This window comes from Passer domesticus, chromosome 5 (assembly GCF_036417665.1).
Source record: "Passer domesticus isolate bPasDom1 chromosome 5, bPasDom1.hap1, whole genome shotgun sequence".
In the NCBI taxonomy this organism is placed as follows: domain Eukaryota; kingdom Metazoa; phylum Chordata; class Aves; order Passeriformes; family Passeridae; genus Passer; species Passer domesticus.
Window position 1 is genome coordinate 82847735 of NC_087478.1, and position 15831 is coordinate 82863565.

General features: G+C 41.8%; 1 protein-coding gene and 1 long non-coding RNA gene across 12 annotated transcripts in view; one reads left to right on the plus strand and one right to left on the minus strand.

Annotated features, from left to right (window-relative positions):
- PRR5 (proline rich 5) overlaps positions 1 to 15831 on the plus strand; it is a 130420-nt gene that overhangs the window by 111827 nt on the left and 2762 nt on the right. For all 11 annotated transcript variants that reach the window (XM_064421517.1, XM_064421519.1, XM_064421515.1 and 8 more), the window contains 2 exons: positions 2657 to 2795; positions 5496 to 8379. In XM_064421517.1, the coding sequence (XP_064277587.1) occupies positions 2657 to 2795; positions 5496 to 6046 (690 nt within the window). In that variant the 3' untranslated portion in view covers positions 6047 to 8379. The remainder of the gene's footprint in view (positions 1 to 2656; positions 2796 to 5495; positions 8380 to 15831) is intronic.
- Positions 3131 to 5590, minus strand: LOC135301183 (uncharacterized). The gene is made up of 2 exons (XR_010362923.1): positions 5450 to 5590; positions 3131 to 3599 (listed from the first exon to the last, which is right to left on the minus strand). It is a non-coding gene; the product is annotated as an uncharacterized LOC135301183 (long non-coding RNA).

The window sequence follows — 15831 nt, forward strand, 5'->3', positions numbered from 1 at the left end:
GCTTTGCCTGGCAACCATTTCAGAGCTCACAGGGGACACTGCACTCCGCAGTGGAAGGCTGGACTGGGCCAGCAGGCAGACTTGGGGAGCAGCCAGGGGCTATGGAAGTAACTGCATCACAAGCTCCGGGGGCCTTTCCAGATTTGTTTTCTTGGGGCTTTTTGGGTCTGGGGGCCTTTTGAGTCTTGTGGTTTTGCTTTGGCTCCTACTGAGGAGCCTGCTGAGCTCTGCTCCTTTGTCCTGGCCTTAGGCTGCTTTTGTCCTTTTTTCCCTGGCTCCAGCCTGCCTTTTGGCTCTCCTGCCCCTGCTGGCACTTCTTGGTCCTCGTGTCTGTCCTGCCTCCCTGTGTCCTTGAGTCACTTGTGTCAGCCCTGCCTGCCTTCGATCCGGCCACTGCCGCGATGATCCCCGCCATGGCCTGTGGGTCCGTGCCTGTGGGGCCGTGCCTGTGGGGCCACGGCCTGTGGGGCCGTGCCTGTGGGGCCGTGCCTGTGGGGCCGTGCCTGTGGGTCCGTGCCTGTGGGGCCGTGCCTGTGGGGCCGTGGCCTGTGGGGCCGTGGCCTGTGGGGCCGTGGCCTGTGGGGCCGTGGCCTGTGGGGCCGTGTCTGTGGGGCCGCCCCTCTCTGGAGCTGTGCACAGCTCATACCCCCTACCTGGACCTCGACAGCCACTCCCCGTCCTGCTTTCCTTCTCTGTCTCCCCTCTCCCTCTCAGTCTCTCCTCACTATCCTTTTCCATTTTTCTTCCTCCTTCTCTGTCTTTTCTAGAAGTAGGGCAACTTCTTTTTTTGTTGTTCTTGGTTTTGGTTACCAAGAAACAGTTCTCAGAGGCAAGGTTGTCTCGGTTCACTTAATTTTGTTCTAGACCATCCATTTTTAAAATAACTCCTTGCAGTTCCCCACCGTGCAATAGCTAAATATCACAGCTGATATTTAGCTACTTGTCTTTCACAAGTACAAAAAATACTAAAATGGTAGAAAAGTAAATAAAGCTCTACAGCAAGGCCTGGGCATGAGCAATGTTAAATATCACTCATATATGTCATGTTTAGGAGACCAGTTCCAGAGGTATTTAGTGTGGGAGCCTGATGCAGGACATCCTAAGCCCTGGCCTTTGCTTGATGTGCTCATGATGGGCTTGTTAATATGTAGTAAGGTAGCAGGCATGTTGCCTTTCTGAGAGCTTGACTAAATCCCAGCAGATTTAGAAACCCTGGAACAGATCTCAATAGGCCAGTAATGACTTGGAAGTAATATGAGCACCTTCATTAAATATTCTGAATTATTCCAATGTTAATTTTGCCTGGTGAAATAACTGTGGGCTCATTCTACTGTTCCTTTGATGTCTGCAAGGATTTGGATCCACTGGATATGCGTTTGTGCTCAAATTTGTATTTGTGGCTGTCCCAAAGTTTTTCAGGACGTAGCACATCACCAAACACCATTATTTGTTATTTAAAAACTGTTGAACTGGAATTCAAATTCTGTCCAAATTCACATTCTGTCCAAATTTGAATTCTCCGTTAGCCATTATTCATTTTCCATTCATAAACTTTTATCAAGTGACGAGGCAGCACAGAGGCAGTGCAGCAAGCAGGGGGTGGAGTCAGCCATTCAGAAAACATCTGAGAGTCACTCTGGACTCTGGTTGGTGAGTCATACTGAGCTGTGAACACATCCTGAATGTCAGGATCCTTTCACATGCTGAAGGAAGTGTTGCAGCTTTACTCATCTGGTCTTTGTATTGCTCTCTGGAGGCTTTCATCCCAGTCACTTTCTTTTTACAGTAGCTCAGGAATACATCATGAAATCTCCTAAATTCTGGCAGAGTTCTTGCTGAGTATTTCATTTAGGATCTTAATTCTGCGACACGATGTGTTGAGCATGTGGAAAGTGTGAATTTGCTCCATATTGCAAGAGGTATCCTACTCAAGAGTGTATGGGGCTCTGCTCAGACCACACGGGAGCACACACTCTGCAGCCATAAGCTGAAGGAAGAATACAACTCTGCAAGGTTTCTCTGTCACCTCTGCAGCCTATCAAGTCTGCTTGGGGGTGGATGTGCAGAGTTAACAGCTAAAGGCTAAACATTTTGCCTGTGGGTGATTGTTACCATGCTAATTATAATGTGACTTTTTTTTCCTGGAACATGATAGGTGCCAGGAGATACATGAAGAAAGAGAACAAACTTCTTTACTGTAAATATTGGTTGTTGAAAATATCCTGGAAGAAATATTTCTGAGGGTCTCAGTTTCACCTTTTTCTTAATGCTGTTGGTATTGCCGAGATGGCAGTGACACCCTGTGGTACCAGATGTGATCATTCAGGGAGTTACTGTAAGATTGCAATAGCAAAAAGTCCAGGAATGTTTTAAATCCTTCTTTACAGATCATGTCCTCTATCCTTCCCTGAGTGCTGTGCACTAAGTAGGATATACTTTCCTGGATTTAAATGTCCTAAAAGTCGCTCTGGTCTGATTCACATGTCTTGGTTTTACAGAAGAGGAATCAGCTGTACCAGCAAACTGGGATCACATTGCAGGGCACCTTTGCTTTCACTCAGTGAAAATGCTTACTCTTCTCTGGTTGACCTGGTGAGCCAGGAGAGCTTGTGATAGAAGGGGGCAGTGCTCATCTTGGGTATTTCCTCTTTTTCAGGGGGTTCATGAGTCAAAAGGTGTGTCTGAAGATTATTTGAAACTGGAATCCCTGATCCAGAAAGTTGTTTCTCCTTACTTGGGCACGTATGGTCTGTATTCCAGTGACGGACCCTTCACGCACTCTGCCTGTATCTTGGGTAAGAACAGCATAGACTCCATTTGGCACAGCACAGAGAACTTCCCAAAACCTTGCTCCATGCAGGGCCTGCACAAGAGGTGGCTGCCAGTGCTTACATGGGTACATCAGGCTTCTTTTTTAAAACCATGCAAGGTGCAGAGTCACAGTAAAACTTTAGTGGCAAAAGATGAAAACAGATCATCATAAAAGTGCTCAGTAATAAAAAATCAGTAAAATGAATCTAGAGTTTGTTTAGCATTTCCATTCTACCTTTTAACAAGAGAGTTTTGACACAGGATGCTTTATGGACAGTGAGAGGAAGAAGCAAGAAGCCACTTCTGATGTACTCAGTAGTTAATTTTCATTAGTGTTCATTAGTAGACAAAGATCATACAAGACTGTTAAAATTAGGGAAGAGAGTGTAGGAATTTGTCTTTGAGAAGGCTAACACATAAGCCTTCTAGCACGTAAAAGCTTTCTGCAGAGTAGAACGTAATAAGCTGTTTTCCATCCCAATGGAGATAAGAAATACAGAGTGGGTCTTACACAGCAGTGGGAATTCATATTACATGGAAGGAAAAATCTCTTAATTTCACATGCATTGCCTCTGGAGATTATTGCGTCTTCCCTGCTGAGACACTTTTTACCTGTCACAAACATCAGCATCCATGAGGAGCAAGGGGGAAACGTGGCCTGGCCTGGTGGCAGCTTGAGTTCTCTCCAGCTTAATTTCTGATTCTTGGAGCTCTGAAGTCTTTGGTGACTTCTGTGATGGCAAGATACAGCCAGGATGAAGGTGGAATATCCTACATAGCAATGCAATCTGTTGAAAATACAAGGGAGATACTACCAGTGTAAATTAAAAAGGAAACGTGGTAGTACCTGAGTATTTTACTGTAAATACTGGGATGGTGTGATTAAATAGAGCAGACAGAAGGGAGATAAGTTCAATTGCATGTTTTCTCTGCAGTCAGTTCAGTCTGTTTCCTTGTCAGAAATGGTCAGTAAAGCAGTTGATTTTCCCTTGGAGCCGAATGGCAAAATGGTTGTGTTGCAGCAGGTGTTCAAGAAACAAATGAGTTTTGCATGACTAAATAGAGGCTGGTTATGTCCTGTAAATGGTTCAGGATTACTACTTTGTATTCACTGCTTGCCATTAAAAGGCCACAAGCATTTAAATGGAGCCTCAAACTGACATTTTCTAAATACAAGCTTTTGTATGTCAAGATAGAAAAAATTCACCCAAAGAAAATAAAGCATCAGTGAAACAAGTTGTTAGCAAATAAATGTCTGATTACATGGCTGCAGAAGATAGGAAGGTTTTTTTTGGGCTGGGCACTTCTTCTTGCTGTAGTCTGGGTTGTAGATGTAGCAACACTCCTGAAGTGGGTCTCACTGTAATCACTGAACCTGGATCCAAGGGAGCTTAGTGTGTGAGTGGCTGCTTCTTTTAAGCTAATGCATCTAATTCTCTTCAGCTATTTTGCTAGCATGTTGCATGTTGTTACCAGAGTTCATGGCCCCAGGAACCTTTTCTGATTACCAGCTCAAACTCCTAACAACAAAAAAGTCCAAAAATGAACTTGGATCAGATGATTTCACTGCTGAGGCAGACACAGTTGCAAAATACAGTCTTAAATACAGAAATTGGCTTTTTTAGTAGTACAGCATATGATTGGAATTTGTGTCTAGGTAAGCACATAATTGCACAATAGCATAATTTGAAGAGATTGGAATATGTTTGAGGGAACATATACCAGCATCCTGATTTAAAGCAGAGAGTTTATTTGCAGAGGCTGTCGTGACTTCCAGAGGGTGATTTGATCCCCTGCTCCACTTGTGCCTCCTTCATGGGATGGCAGAGTGAGAGTAGCAGAAATAAAGCTTCAAAAGTGAGACCTATTATTCACACCACTTTTTCTGCTGATAGCAGGAGTGAATCTGAGCACTGAGGCCTGCACAGAGTTTGAGTGGTGGTCATTTGCTCATGATGGTCATTTTATTCACACTGGCAGGACATTCCAGCGCTGAACTACTGCCAGAGAGGGAGCTCAGTGCTCACTTGCTGCCATCTGCTGTTTTGTTTTTTTTTTTAAACCCCACTTGGTTAACAGCATTCAGGCAATCACTGCTGGATTTAAGGCAGGTTTGCTTCCCCAAAAAGAGGTTTCTGTGGGCACTGCCCTCTAGTTAACATTTTCAGTCACTCTTGGTGGTCTCCCTCTGAACTTTGAAGGTTTTTCCAGAATTAGTACAAAAACTGCCTGTCTTAATCCTCATGCTCCAAATTTGAAGAGACTTTATTTTCCCAGGATGGGTGGAAAAGTTAAATTTCAGCTACTAAAAATGAGTGAAAATGTTTATAGCCTGAAAAAGAACAGAATTGCACTTTCTGCTCTTGTTTAAAGGAAGTGTTTACAACTGTGTATCACCTCTCTCATTGTATTTACTGTTTTATTTCAGCCGCTGAAGTTGTGTGAATATAAGGGAATCTCACTTACTATTTGTAAAGATGATTTGGGGTCTTCAGTATGCTAAAGAAAGCTAGGAAATCTGAAGCCTATGAATCTACAAAATCAGCAAAATGTCTTCTTCTAGAAAAGTTTCATTCCAGAAAAGCTTATGAATAATCAGGACTTTGCATTTCTTTTGAACAGTCATAATTATTAGTACCTTAATGGGAGGCTTTGCAGGTATGACTCTGGGTCTTTGTTTACAGAGAAGCGGTTCTTCAGGCGTTCCAAGTCGGGGGACATCCTTGCCAAGAACCCCGTGGTGCGGTCCAAGAGCTACAACAATCCGCTGCTGACGCCGGTGGCCGAGTATGAAACGGAGGGCATGGCTGCCAACGGAACCGGCATCCGAAGGCACTCGGTCTCAGAAATGACCTCCTGCTTGGAGCTCCAGGGGTACTCCAACCTCACCACCATCATGGACAACGGTTCCAAGAGCTCCGTGACAACCATGAAAAGCTCACTGCCAGGAGACCAGGAGAGGCCCAGCACTGGGTCAGTGCAGTGCTCCAGCAAACTCAGCGCAGCTGAGCAGCAGAAAGGACTCTTCCATTCAATTGGCGACCCACACAGGTCTTTTGAGCTAGACAGAGACACTTCCTTACTTCCAGTTCCCTCTTCCAGCCCTGAGAACATAGTGGATCAGATTTTGGAGTCCATCGACTCTGATTCTGAAGGCATTTTCATTGATTTTGGCAGAGGCTGTTCCAATTCATCAGCATACAATGTGGATGTGAACAGACAGAGCATTGTGTGAAGGATATTAGGAGACAAACTATGGGGTTTAATACTATATATGAAAGTTACTAAGACAGTGTGTCGGACTGTGGGCAGGCTGTCTGTGCCTGGGCAGATCGTGGCTGTACTGAACAAACACAGTTTGTTTATAGCAGGTGGGAATCTGCTGAGGGGGAAGCAACTCCAGCTGCTTTTCCCCATCCTTGTCACCCTGCAGATGGATTTCCTATTTCTTTTTAAACTTAGGGGTTCACAGACTCACAAGTGTCTGGTAAAACACTATTATAGTGCAGCTGGCAGTGTTTGTTCAGGGAAACAGCTCAGCAAATAGCTGTGCTCACTTCTAATTTTCTGAAGAGGTTTCCTGCAGATGGTAGGTTGTTCTCTAAACTGTAACACCTCAGCCAGAATAGAAACATATCCTTTAAAAACAAACAAACAAATAAAAAGGCTTTTGGCTTTCATGCCACAGAATACAATAATAAAGAAGTCTCTTTTAATCTTTTTCTTGTACATCCTTGTATGCACTCCTTTGCCTAATGGTGACTTAGAGTTGTTGAAGAAAGGCAAATAAACAGAAATGTGCTTCCTGATGTCACACAATGCCTAGTGTCTCATTTTCTGTTCCACTGTTTCCTCAGCCAGTACCTTGTGTCTGGGAGGGTTGTCTCAAAATTGGGTTTCAAAACCAAAATTAATTTGCTCTGAATGTGGCACTTCTGAGAAATCTGTACTCTCAGCTCCTGAAGCATCTGTTGTATGGAGAGACTCCATCATATTTCAACTTACTTGTTTCCTAAATAAATGAAAATTTGGCCTCTCAGGGAAATCCTCATTATATACTTATATTCTTACAGAAATACCACAATGCATCTGCTGTCAGTTATGGTTTTGGGAAGTGTGAACTGTCCAGCTCTTCTTATCCTGAGCACACGCAGCTCTTTGATTCTCCCTTGCAGTGACACAGAGGTGTAAAAGCTGGATCAGTAGTTTTGCAGAGGATTGATGCATATGATACCAAGGCGAAGCAGAAATCCTGCTGCACAATGCAGTTTTGATCAGGGGGTTTGCAGTGAAGGCAACTCCATTTTGTATCTGTGCTTTGGTGGAAGGAGTCAGCTGGTATCTCCTGAGCTGCCCGCCCTCTCCTTGCTGGACAGCATGATGAGCTCTCAGTCTCAAGGAACTCTTGCCTTATTTGGCCCTGTGGAAACCACAGGAGAGAGTGGAGCTCTTGCTGAAATTGGATCCAGTATAGGACAAGAGTGATGATTTCCAGAAGTGTCCTGAAGTGCCACCATGCTGGCACCATCAGTCTCTACCCTTGTTCTTTCTGACAAACACTGTTCTGTTTCCTAAATGATTATTTTATTCAGAAAAAAAGAGTGTCCACAGCCTTGTTCTAAGGACACGGTGCAGGGAGGAAAAGGTTCAAACCCTTACATAAAAATATAACCCCAAACATAACAAACATAGTGCCTCCACACACCTTCATCCCTCAAGGAACTTTAAATGTTTTAAGAGTCATAAGCATATTTATTACTGGGGAATGTTTAAGCACAGTTTCAGTGGAGGAAAGAAGAGGACTGCTAGGACCCTTCCCGCTGGAGGTTTTGCATGGTTAGTGTCTTCTGCCCTGATGGAAAACCTTGGCATACAGGATTCCTCTGATGGAATCCTCTGGCAATTAACTAGCTGGCAATTAACTAGCTTTTCCCACCTTGCACACATGGAGATAGTGAATAAAAATCCTTCTCTGTTTGTGTTAGAAGTTATTTAGACACTGGGTTCAAGAGAGGGACTGCATGAGAGAAATTCTCCTAACAGCCACCTCAGAAAGCCTCAAGAAGGAAATAGCCTTGTCTTCAGTGTTTCCACTTATCCAAGACAGGCTTGGGTTCACTTCACCTTCTCACATGCACTGTTAGGGGACCTGGCTGTCCTGGGGTACTGGGGCATTGCAGCCCAGCACATCCAGTTAGCTTTTGCATTGCCAGCTGTTAGGAGGGAGGTCTTCAAAGTCACAGCTCCAGCAGCAGCATGAGAAGGATCTCCTAGAGGTTTTATGACCAGCACTTAAGCTCTTCAGAAGATAGAGTCCAAGATCACTTCACTAGGGCTACTCAGGAGAAGGACAGAAAAGAGAAATTCATTCAGCCTAGCCTCACCCCCAGAACTTTGATTGCCAGCTGAGGTAGGGTTAAATAAGTATTTAAAGAGGTTGGGTTCACTCACACCTCCTGGGATTCATTACCTCTTGTTAGAATGAGCTATGAGTTCTGCTGAGCTGAAGTAAAAGGCTTATGTTTGTCCACTTCAGGATGAAGAGGCTCTCAGTTGGCTTCAGTTAAGGTAAGTTGCCCTGATGATGCTGTAATGGAACAGGCTGACCTCTGGTTTAGAGCTTGCTCAATTAAATTGGCCACAGGTGACAAATGTGGTGTTGACAGAAGTCCCTCTCTGTCTGCTGAGCTGCAGCTCTGCTTCGGGGGGTAACAAGTCAGTAAGGAATAAATGCATTTTGACTTTCAGGGTTCAAGCTTTTTTAATTAAATAGAACATTACAAATTCAGCAGGCTTGCTCTGAAGACCCTGAAAATCACAGTAGGATTAAGGCTAAAAGGGACCCACCACTGGGGTCATCTGGTACAACCTCCCTGCTCAAGCAGGATGAAAATATCTGAAGTCAGAGTTCAGTTCTCTATTGCAACAGTGGTAGGGTGGAATTTTGTCTCTTTTTCAAGTTCATGTTAAAAGGTGTAGGCAGATTGAAAATTATAAGACTGGATGTGATGGTCTTACTGGCCAAGCCCAGTGTTCCTTGACTTTAAATGCTGCACAGATATGAGACTACCTAAATTTGTGATCCTCCTACTAGTAATCCCAGTGCAAGCAGTCAGGGATATGGAAGTCCTAGAGACAAACCACTGAGTCATCACAAAGGAGAAGTATGTGTCAAAGAGAATAGAGCGTTCTTGCCAAAATATATTTATGAAGTGATGGACTTCGAGCTTTTCAGGTCCTGCTATAGGGCAGTGTCACTTGAGCTTTGCCCTACAGTGGCATTCTGAGTATGCCAGTTATTCCTCTTTATGCTTCCACTGTTGCGATTTGTGTCCCAATCCAAGAATCAAAAGCTGTTCTTTCCCTGGTTGGGACAGGCTCCAAAGTCCTATGAGGGTCCTACAGAGCAACAGGTAGCACTTAAAGCTCCTGTCATATGGCACTGCAGCGGGAACATTGTGCGAGCAAAAGGAACGGGGAGACTGAAAGAGATTAATCTAATGAACAGCTCCTGAGCTCTGTGGAGAAGCAATACAGCTGCCTGGAGCTCTGCTGGAAGCATCGCTGAATAATTGGCTGCAAACAATGCTGTCCAGACAGAGGGCTTTCCTGTCATAGAAATGGAGAAAATTACTTTCATTATTCAGTTAGCTGGTGGCACCCTGGTTCCAATGGTGCTTTTGACTAAGTCTGAACCTCCAAGGTGTGGTAACAGAGGAGCTGTGTGCCAGCTGCTCCTGAGGCCATTACACAGACACACGAGTATGTGAAAGTAACTCATACCTCTACAGTTCTGGTTAGAGATGTATAGATTGCCCCTTTACTGGGATAATATGCTGTAAGGACACCTTAAAAATTATGGTGTCAGAAATTCTGTAGTGTTATTTTTGAGCTGTGGTCTGCAGAGGTGTAACTGTCATTCCAGAACTTTGAGAAAAGTACCAAAATTTGGAGGCAGGGAGCAGAAACTCGGATATCAATCAAGCCAGCAATGCTGCAACGAACATATGTAGCCATTTTTTTTTTTTTTTGTATTATTAACTATGTGCAATTTGTTTTTGGAGTGAAGATAACTTTATGGATGGGGTTGGTTTGTATTTGAGGTAGAATTAATTTCAGTAGGTTTCCTTAACGGACTTCTGAGATGTATGATATTGGGATTTTGGTTGTGTTCCTTGTATGTGTAAAGATACAGATTTGGTAGGGCTAGCTGGGCTGCTGGAGTTTTGGGTGTTAATTTATTAGATGGCTTTTGCTGGATGCCATTTTTAATTTTTGAAAATATTATTTGTATTGTATTGGTTTTAAGGTATTTTTTAAGAATTTATTGTATTGTTTTATATTGTTTGTAGTTGGTGTATGACAAGGGATATGGTGTACCTCATGAATGTTATGGTTTTGCTGTTCATAAGTTTCGATTTATTTCAGGTTCAATGTTGGGGGTTTTTTAGTTTTATTTTTGTGGACAGAGGCATTTATATGGTGGGTTTTTATAGACAATATTTTTAAAAATTTCGATAGTGATATTTTTTAATATTTTAACAGTTTACATTTTTATGCTATTAGTTTTTAATTTTTTAAATTCTTTTTATGGATTATTGGTTATTATTTGTGAGTTAGCATACAGGTAGAGCTTTGGGGGCTTTTTTTAGACGTGTTTAGGGTCAGTTGTACAGTTTGGAGTTTAGTGAGTTGGTTTGATTTATTTTTTATGCGTTTTTGTTTTTATTAGCAGTTATTTGATTTAAAATATGTATTTGAGTTTTTTTGGTTTTTGAGATGTTGGTTGAGGAGGAAGTTTATGATTGTAAATTATGGAGGTTTTGGAGTAATAATAATGGGATTTTAAAATTGATTTCTAGTTGGGTTTATTTGAATTTTGAATGGGGTTAAGTGTGGTGGGATCCTTGTTCTCTAAGTAATAGAAACAGGTTTTGTTTTTAAACGGTGTGACGGGGCGAGTGTGTACTGCGGCCTGGTGCTGAGCAGGGCGTGGTGGTTTTGTGCTGCTGATGTGTTAGGTCAGTGAATGCATATGGTTTACTGTAGAGTTTAAATTGAAATAAATATAAATTTAAAATAAATCTAAAATTATAATGGTAAACATAAATACAGAAAACAGATAAATACATAAAACTATAACATATAGTATATTATTGTAAACATATGATATCATATATAAAATATAATCTATTTTTATATATACACAAAAATATATAAATATAGATTGTAAATATAATCATATTTAAATATAGTTTAAAATGGGTTTGTTTTGTTTTTATTAGGTTATAGGCAATAATATAAATATAAGTATAAATATAACTAATATGTAAATATTAATTATAATATAAATATAATTAATATTAATATATATATGCAAATATTAAAATATATTATATATATAACTATAGCTATAAATACTAATATAAATAATCTAAATATATTATATAAAACAATATATATTATAATGTATTTTCGATAATATGTATTATATATATAAATATAATAATAAAATTATACATGTAAATGTGAATATAATTATGAAAAATATAATTATTTTTTAAAATTTTAATTTGGTTTAAATAAAGGGGTGTCTTTGGCTTTTATTTTGTTAGAGGCAGTGGGTTTTTTTTAAATAATACAAAGCATTATAGAAATATAAATATAGAAATACATAATAAATATATAAAGTTAGATAACTATAACTAAATTATAAATATAAATTTAAATTTAAATATAAATATATGTAAGTAATATGAAGAGATGTAATATAGAATATAAATAAGATTATAGATAACTATAAATTATAAATATAAATGTGAATATAAATATGAAAAATGTAAATATTAAAATATGTAAATATAGTTTAAAAGAAAAGGATTCTTTGATTTTTATTTAGTTAGAGGCAGGGTTTTTATTTCAAATAATATAAATATAAATAGTTTTATAATTCAGAATTTAGAAATATATAATCAAGACATAACATATACATAGAAATATAAATATAAGTAATATGAATAGATGTAATATAGAATACAAATAACACTATACATCAATATACATTTCCAATGTTAATGTGAATATAAATAGGCAAAATATTTTTTTTTAATTTAAATACATTTTAAGAGAAAAAGGTTCTTTTTGGCTTTTATTTGGATAGAGGCAGGGGTTTCATTTTAAATAATATAAGTGTTACAGAAGTAAAAATTTTACTACAGAAATTTATAATCAATATATAAAGTCATGCAAAAAAATATAAATATAAGTGATAGAATAGATGTAACATAGAATATAAATTTATATCAATAGATATAAGTATAAATCTAAAACTAAACCTTATACATCTATGTACATTATGAATATAATGTGAATATAAATATGAAAAAATATAAAAATGCAATATATTTAAATATTGTTTAAAAGAAAGGCTTTGGTTTTTTTTTTGTTTGTTTGTTTTTTGTTTTTTTTTTTTTTTTTTTTTTTTTTTTTTTTTTTTTTGTTGTTGTTGTTGTTGTTACTGGGTTAGAGGCAAGGATTTTTTTTTCCCCCTTCCGGGTTGTTTTGGGGCATTTATTTCAGAAGAGGTTTTGGAGGGGATCCCCCCGGTTCGTTTTAGCCCCGGCCGCAGCCCCGCCCGCAGCCCCGCGGCGTGCGGCGCCCCCGGCTGAGGCGGGCGGCAGCGCCGCCGCCTTGTGGCCAGAGCGCGGTACTGCAGCTCCCTCCGGCTGAGGCGGGCGGCAGCGCCGCCGCCTTGTGGCCAGAGCGCGGTACTGCAGCCTGCCGACAGGCAGCCGAGAGGCGGCGGCGAAAACGCCTCTCTGTGCCGCGCTGCTGCAGCGGCCGACGGCGTGGGGGGGCTCGGCCGGGACGCGCTCGACCTTCTCAAGATGGCGGCAAAAAAGAGCGGGAAAGTCGAGGACCTCCGTCCGTTTACTGGACTGCCTGCGTGGCACCCCGAGGCCAGAGCAGCAGTGGCGGGATTTTCTGTGGCGATTCAAGTGCTGTGGACACGGGCTGTGGGCTCAACGGCACCGAGAGCTGAGGTATTTCGGCGGGTTTCTGACAGGCATAGGCGAAAACGCCTTTCTCTGCCGGGGGCCTCTCGCGGCCGCCATCTTGGGAGTGCCGTGTCGCGGACCGGCTTGACCTTCTCAAGAGGGCAGCTGAAAGGGCGGGAAAAATGAGGCCCATGGTGTGTCTATTGAGCTGCCCGCACGCCGCTCCGACGCCGGCGCGGCCTCAGCGCGATTTTCTGTGGCGTTTCCCGTGCTGCGGACACGGGCTGCGCGCTCAGCGGCGCCCCGCGCGGCCGTGTTTTTGACGGGCGTCGACAGGCTTTAGTCGGGACGCCTCTCTTTGCCGAGGGCTTCTCGCGGCCGCCATCTTGGGAGTGGCCGGTACCTCGGCCGTGCCGTGCGGGGCGCCCGTCCCGTCCCGTCTCTTCCATAGAACTATAAATAAGCAAAACAAAGGTATAAATATGGAAATGGGAATATAAATAGATATAAAATTTATATATGTAGGTATAAAATTTAAATAAAATAAGTTTCTATGACATGCATCATGTTTTCCTAGAAGATATTATACTGTTTAATATCCATTATAGGCTTATGTAAAATATAGAAATGTAGATTATAAGTTGCAACGTCAACGACGTAGGAATAGAAATATAGAGATATATAATAAATATATAAAGAGATATAGAAAAATATAAAATATAAATTCAAAATAATAAAAATAGATACATTTCATAATAAAAATAATACTGTACATATCTTCTTATATTGCAATATATTACGTGTAATATATATTAGATCTATAAATGTAGTGCATCCATAGATTATTATACATAAATTATAAATATAAATAGAATATAAAATATTAAGCATAATATAAATATGAACATAAATATGAAAAATAGAAATTTTAATATATTTTAAAGTTGTTAAAAATAAAGGCAGTTTTCGTTTTTTATTTGTTTGTAGGCAGCTTTTCACTATAAAGATATAATTATTATAAATCTAGAAATCTAAATATGGAAATATACAATAAATACATATATATAAATATAAAATAGTTAATATAAGTATTAGAAATAGATATTATATATAATAGAAATTATAATGTATATCGATTATTATATTGCAGTGTTTGTTATCTACATCTGTAAATATTATACATCAATAGAAACAATGTAAATGTGAATCTAAGTATGAAAAATTATAAATATAAAAATATTTAAATATTATTTTAAAATCGGTGGGGTGCTTTTGATTTGGTTATAGGCAGGGCTTTTCCTATAAATAACAACAATAGAAATAATGATTAAAAATATAAATCTAAATATAGAACTGTATCATAAATATACAAAGATACATATAAAAATATAAACCAGAAATAATTATGAGTCTTAGAAATTGAAAAATACATAATACAAATAATACTGTATCTATAACATTACATATATATATGTATCTATACATACATATATGTGTATAAATAAAATATTTGAATATAAAATACAAATGTAAATGTGAATGTAATTATGAAAAATATAAATATAAAAATATTTAAGTATGGTTTTAAAGAAAGTGGGTTTTTATTCCTATTTGCTTAGAGCAAGGTTTTTCTTTTAAAAAACATAAGTATTTTAGGAATATAAATCTAAATGTAGAAATGTATAACAAATATATAATAACTATATATCAATATATATAAAATATAGAATAGAAATAAATACAAGCAATAGGAAGAGATATAATATAGAATAGAATAACATTATACATCAGTATACTTTGTATATGTATATAGATGTAAATGTGAATATGAAAGATACAAATACAAAAAATAGTTAAATATAGTTTAAAAGAAATGGGGGTTTTTTTGTTGTTTGTTTGGTTAGAGGCAGGGGTTTAATTTTAGTTTTTGTGCGGGGTTTTTGGGGTATTTATTTTTGGGGATTTTTCCAAGGGGATCGCTCCGGTTCCTGCCGCCTCCCCTCCCTCGAGGCGAGCGGCGGCCCCGGCTGTGGCCCCGAGTGCTGCCGCCGTGCGGCCGGAGCGCGGTACTGCAGCCCCGCGCCGCTGGGTGCCGGGGGCGGGGGAGGAGCGGCTGCCGAGCGAGGGAAGGGCGAGGGGCGGGAGCGAGCGGCGAGCGGGGCGGTGTCTGCAGACAGCGGGGAGGGGTGAAGGAGGTTCGGGAGTGCGAACGGACACGGTGATTGAGATGCATGGCAGCGGCGGCGGGGCCGGGTTCGGCGGGCGGCGGAGGCGCGGTCGCAGCGCTCCGCGGGCCGGGGGCAGCGGGCGGGGGCGGGCGAGCGCCGTCGGAACAGGGCTGCACCCCGCGAGCCCCTCTCCAGGCGGTGGGAGCGACCGCGGGCCGGGAATTCCCGGCGGGGCGGCGCCGGGCAGGCGGGGCGGTAGGCGGAGCGGGGTCCTGGCTTTCCCCGCCCTTTCTGCCGCCGTCTTTGGGAGGTCGGGCGAGCCGCCCGTCCCGTCCCGCCGCGCTCCGCTGCCCGCCCCTGGCTCCGGCCGCCGGGCGCGCCGCCCGCGTCCTCGCCCCCGGAAAGGCGGCGGGAAATCGCGCCGAGAGCGCGGGGTGGGTCGGCCCCGTCCCGCCGCCTCCCCGCTCTCCCTCCGCTCTCCGCCGTCTCCGCTCTCACACAACCGCCCCCCCGCCCCGCTCCGGTCCGGGGAAATGGAGGAAAACACGAAAGCATCGGGGCAGAGCAGCCGCTGGCAGCGCCTGAGCCGGCTCCCTGCCCGCAGGGCCGAGGCTGCCCACCGCCGGGAGCTGACAGGTACGCGGGAGGGGCGGCTGCGGCACGCCTTGCCTCGCTGTGTTCTAGTGCCGTGCTGCTGCGGGACGAAAGGGAGAGGTCCAAAGCCCTGAGCGGAGCGCTGGGAAACGGGAGGCGAGGAAGGCTTGGACTAAGGACGGGTTGAAACTGGGCTGGCCGTTAGTGCACGGAGAGGCATTTGTCGAACACCTGGTGCATCCTAGCTCTGCCTTGTGTTT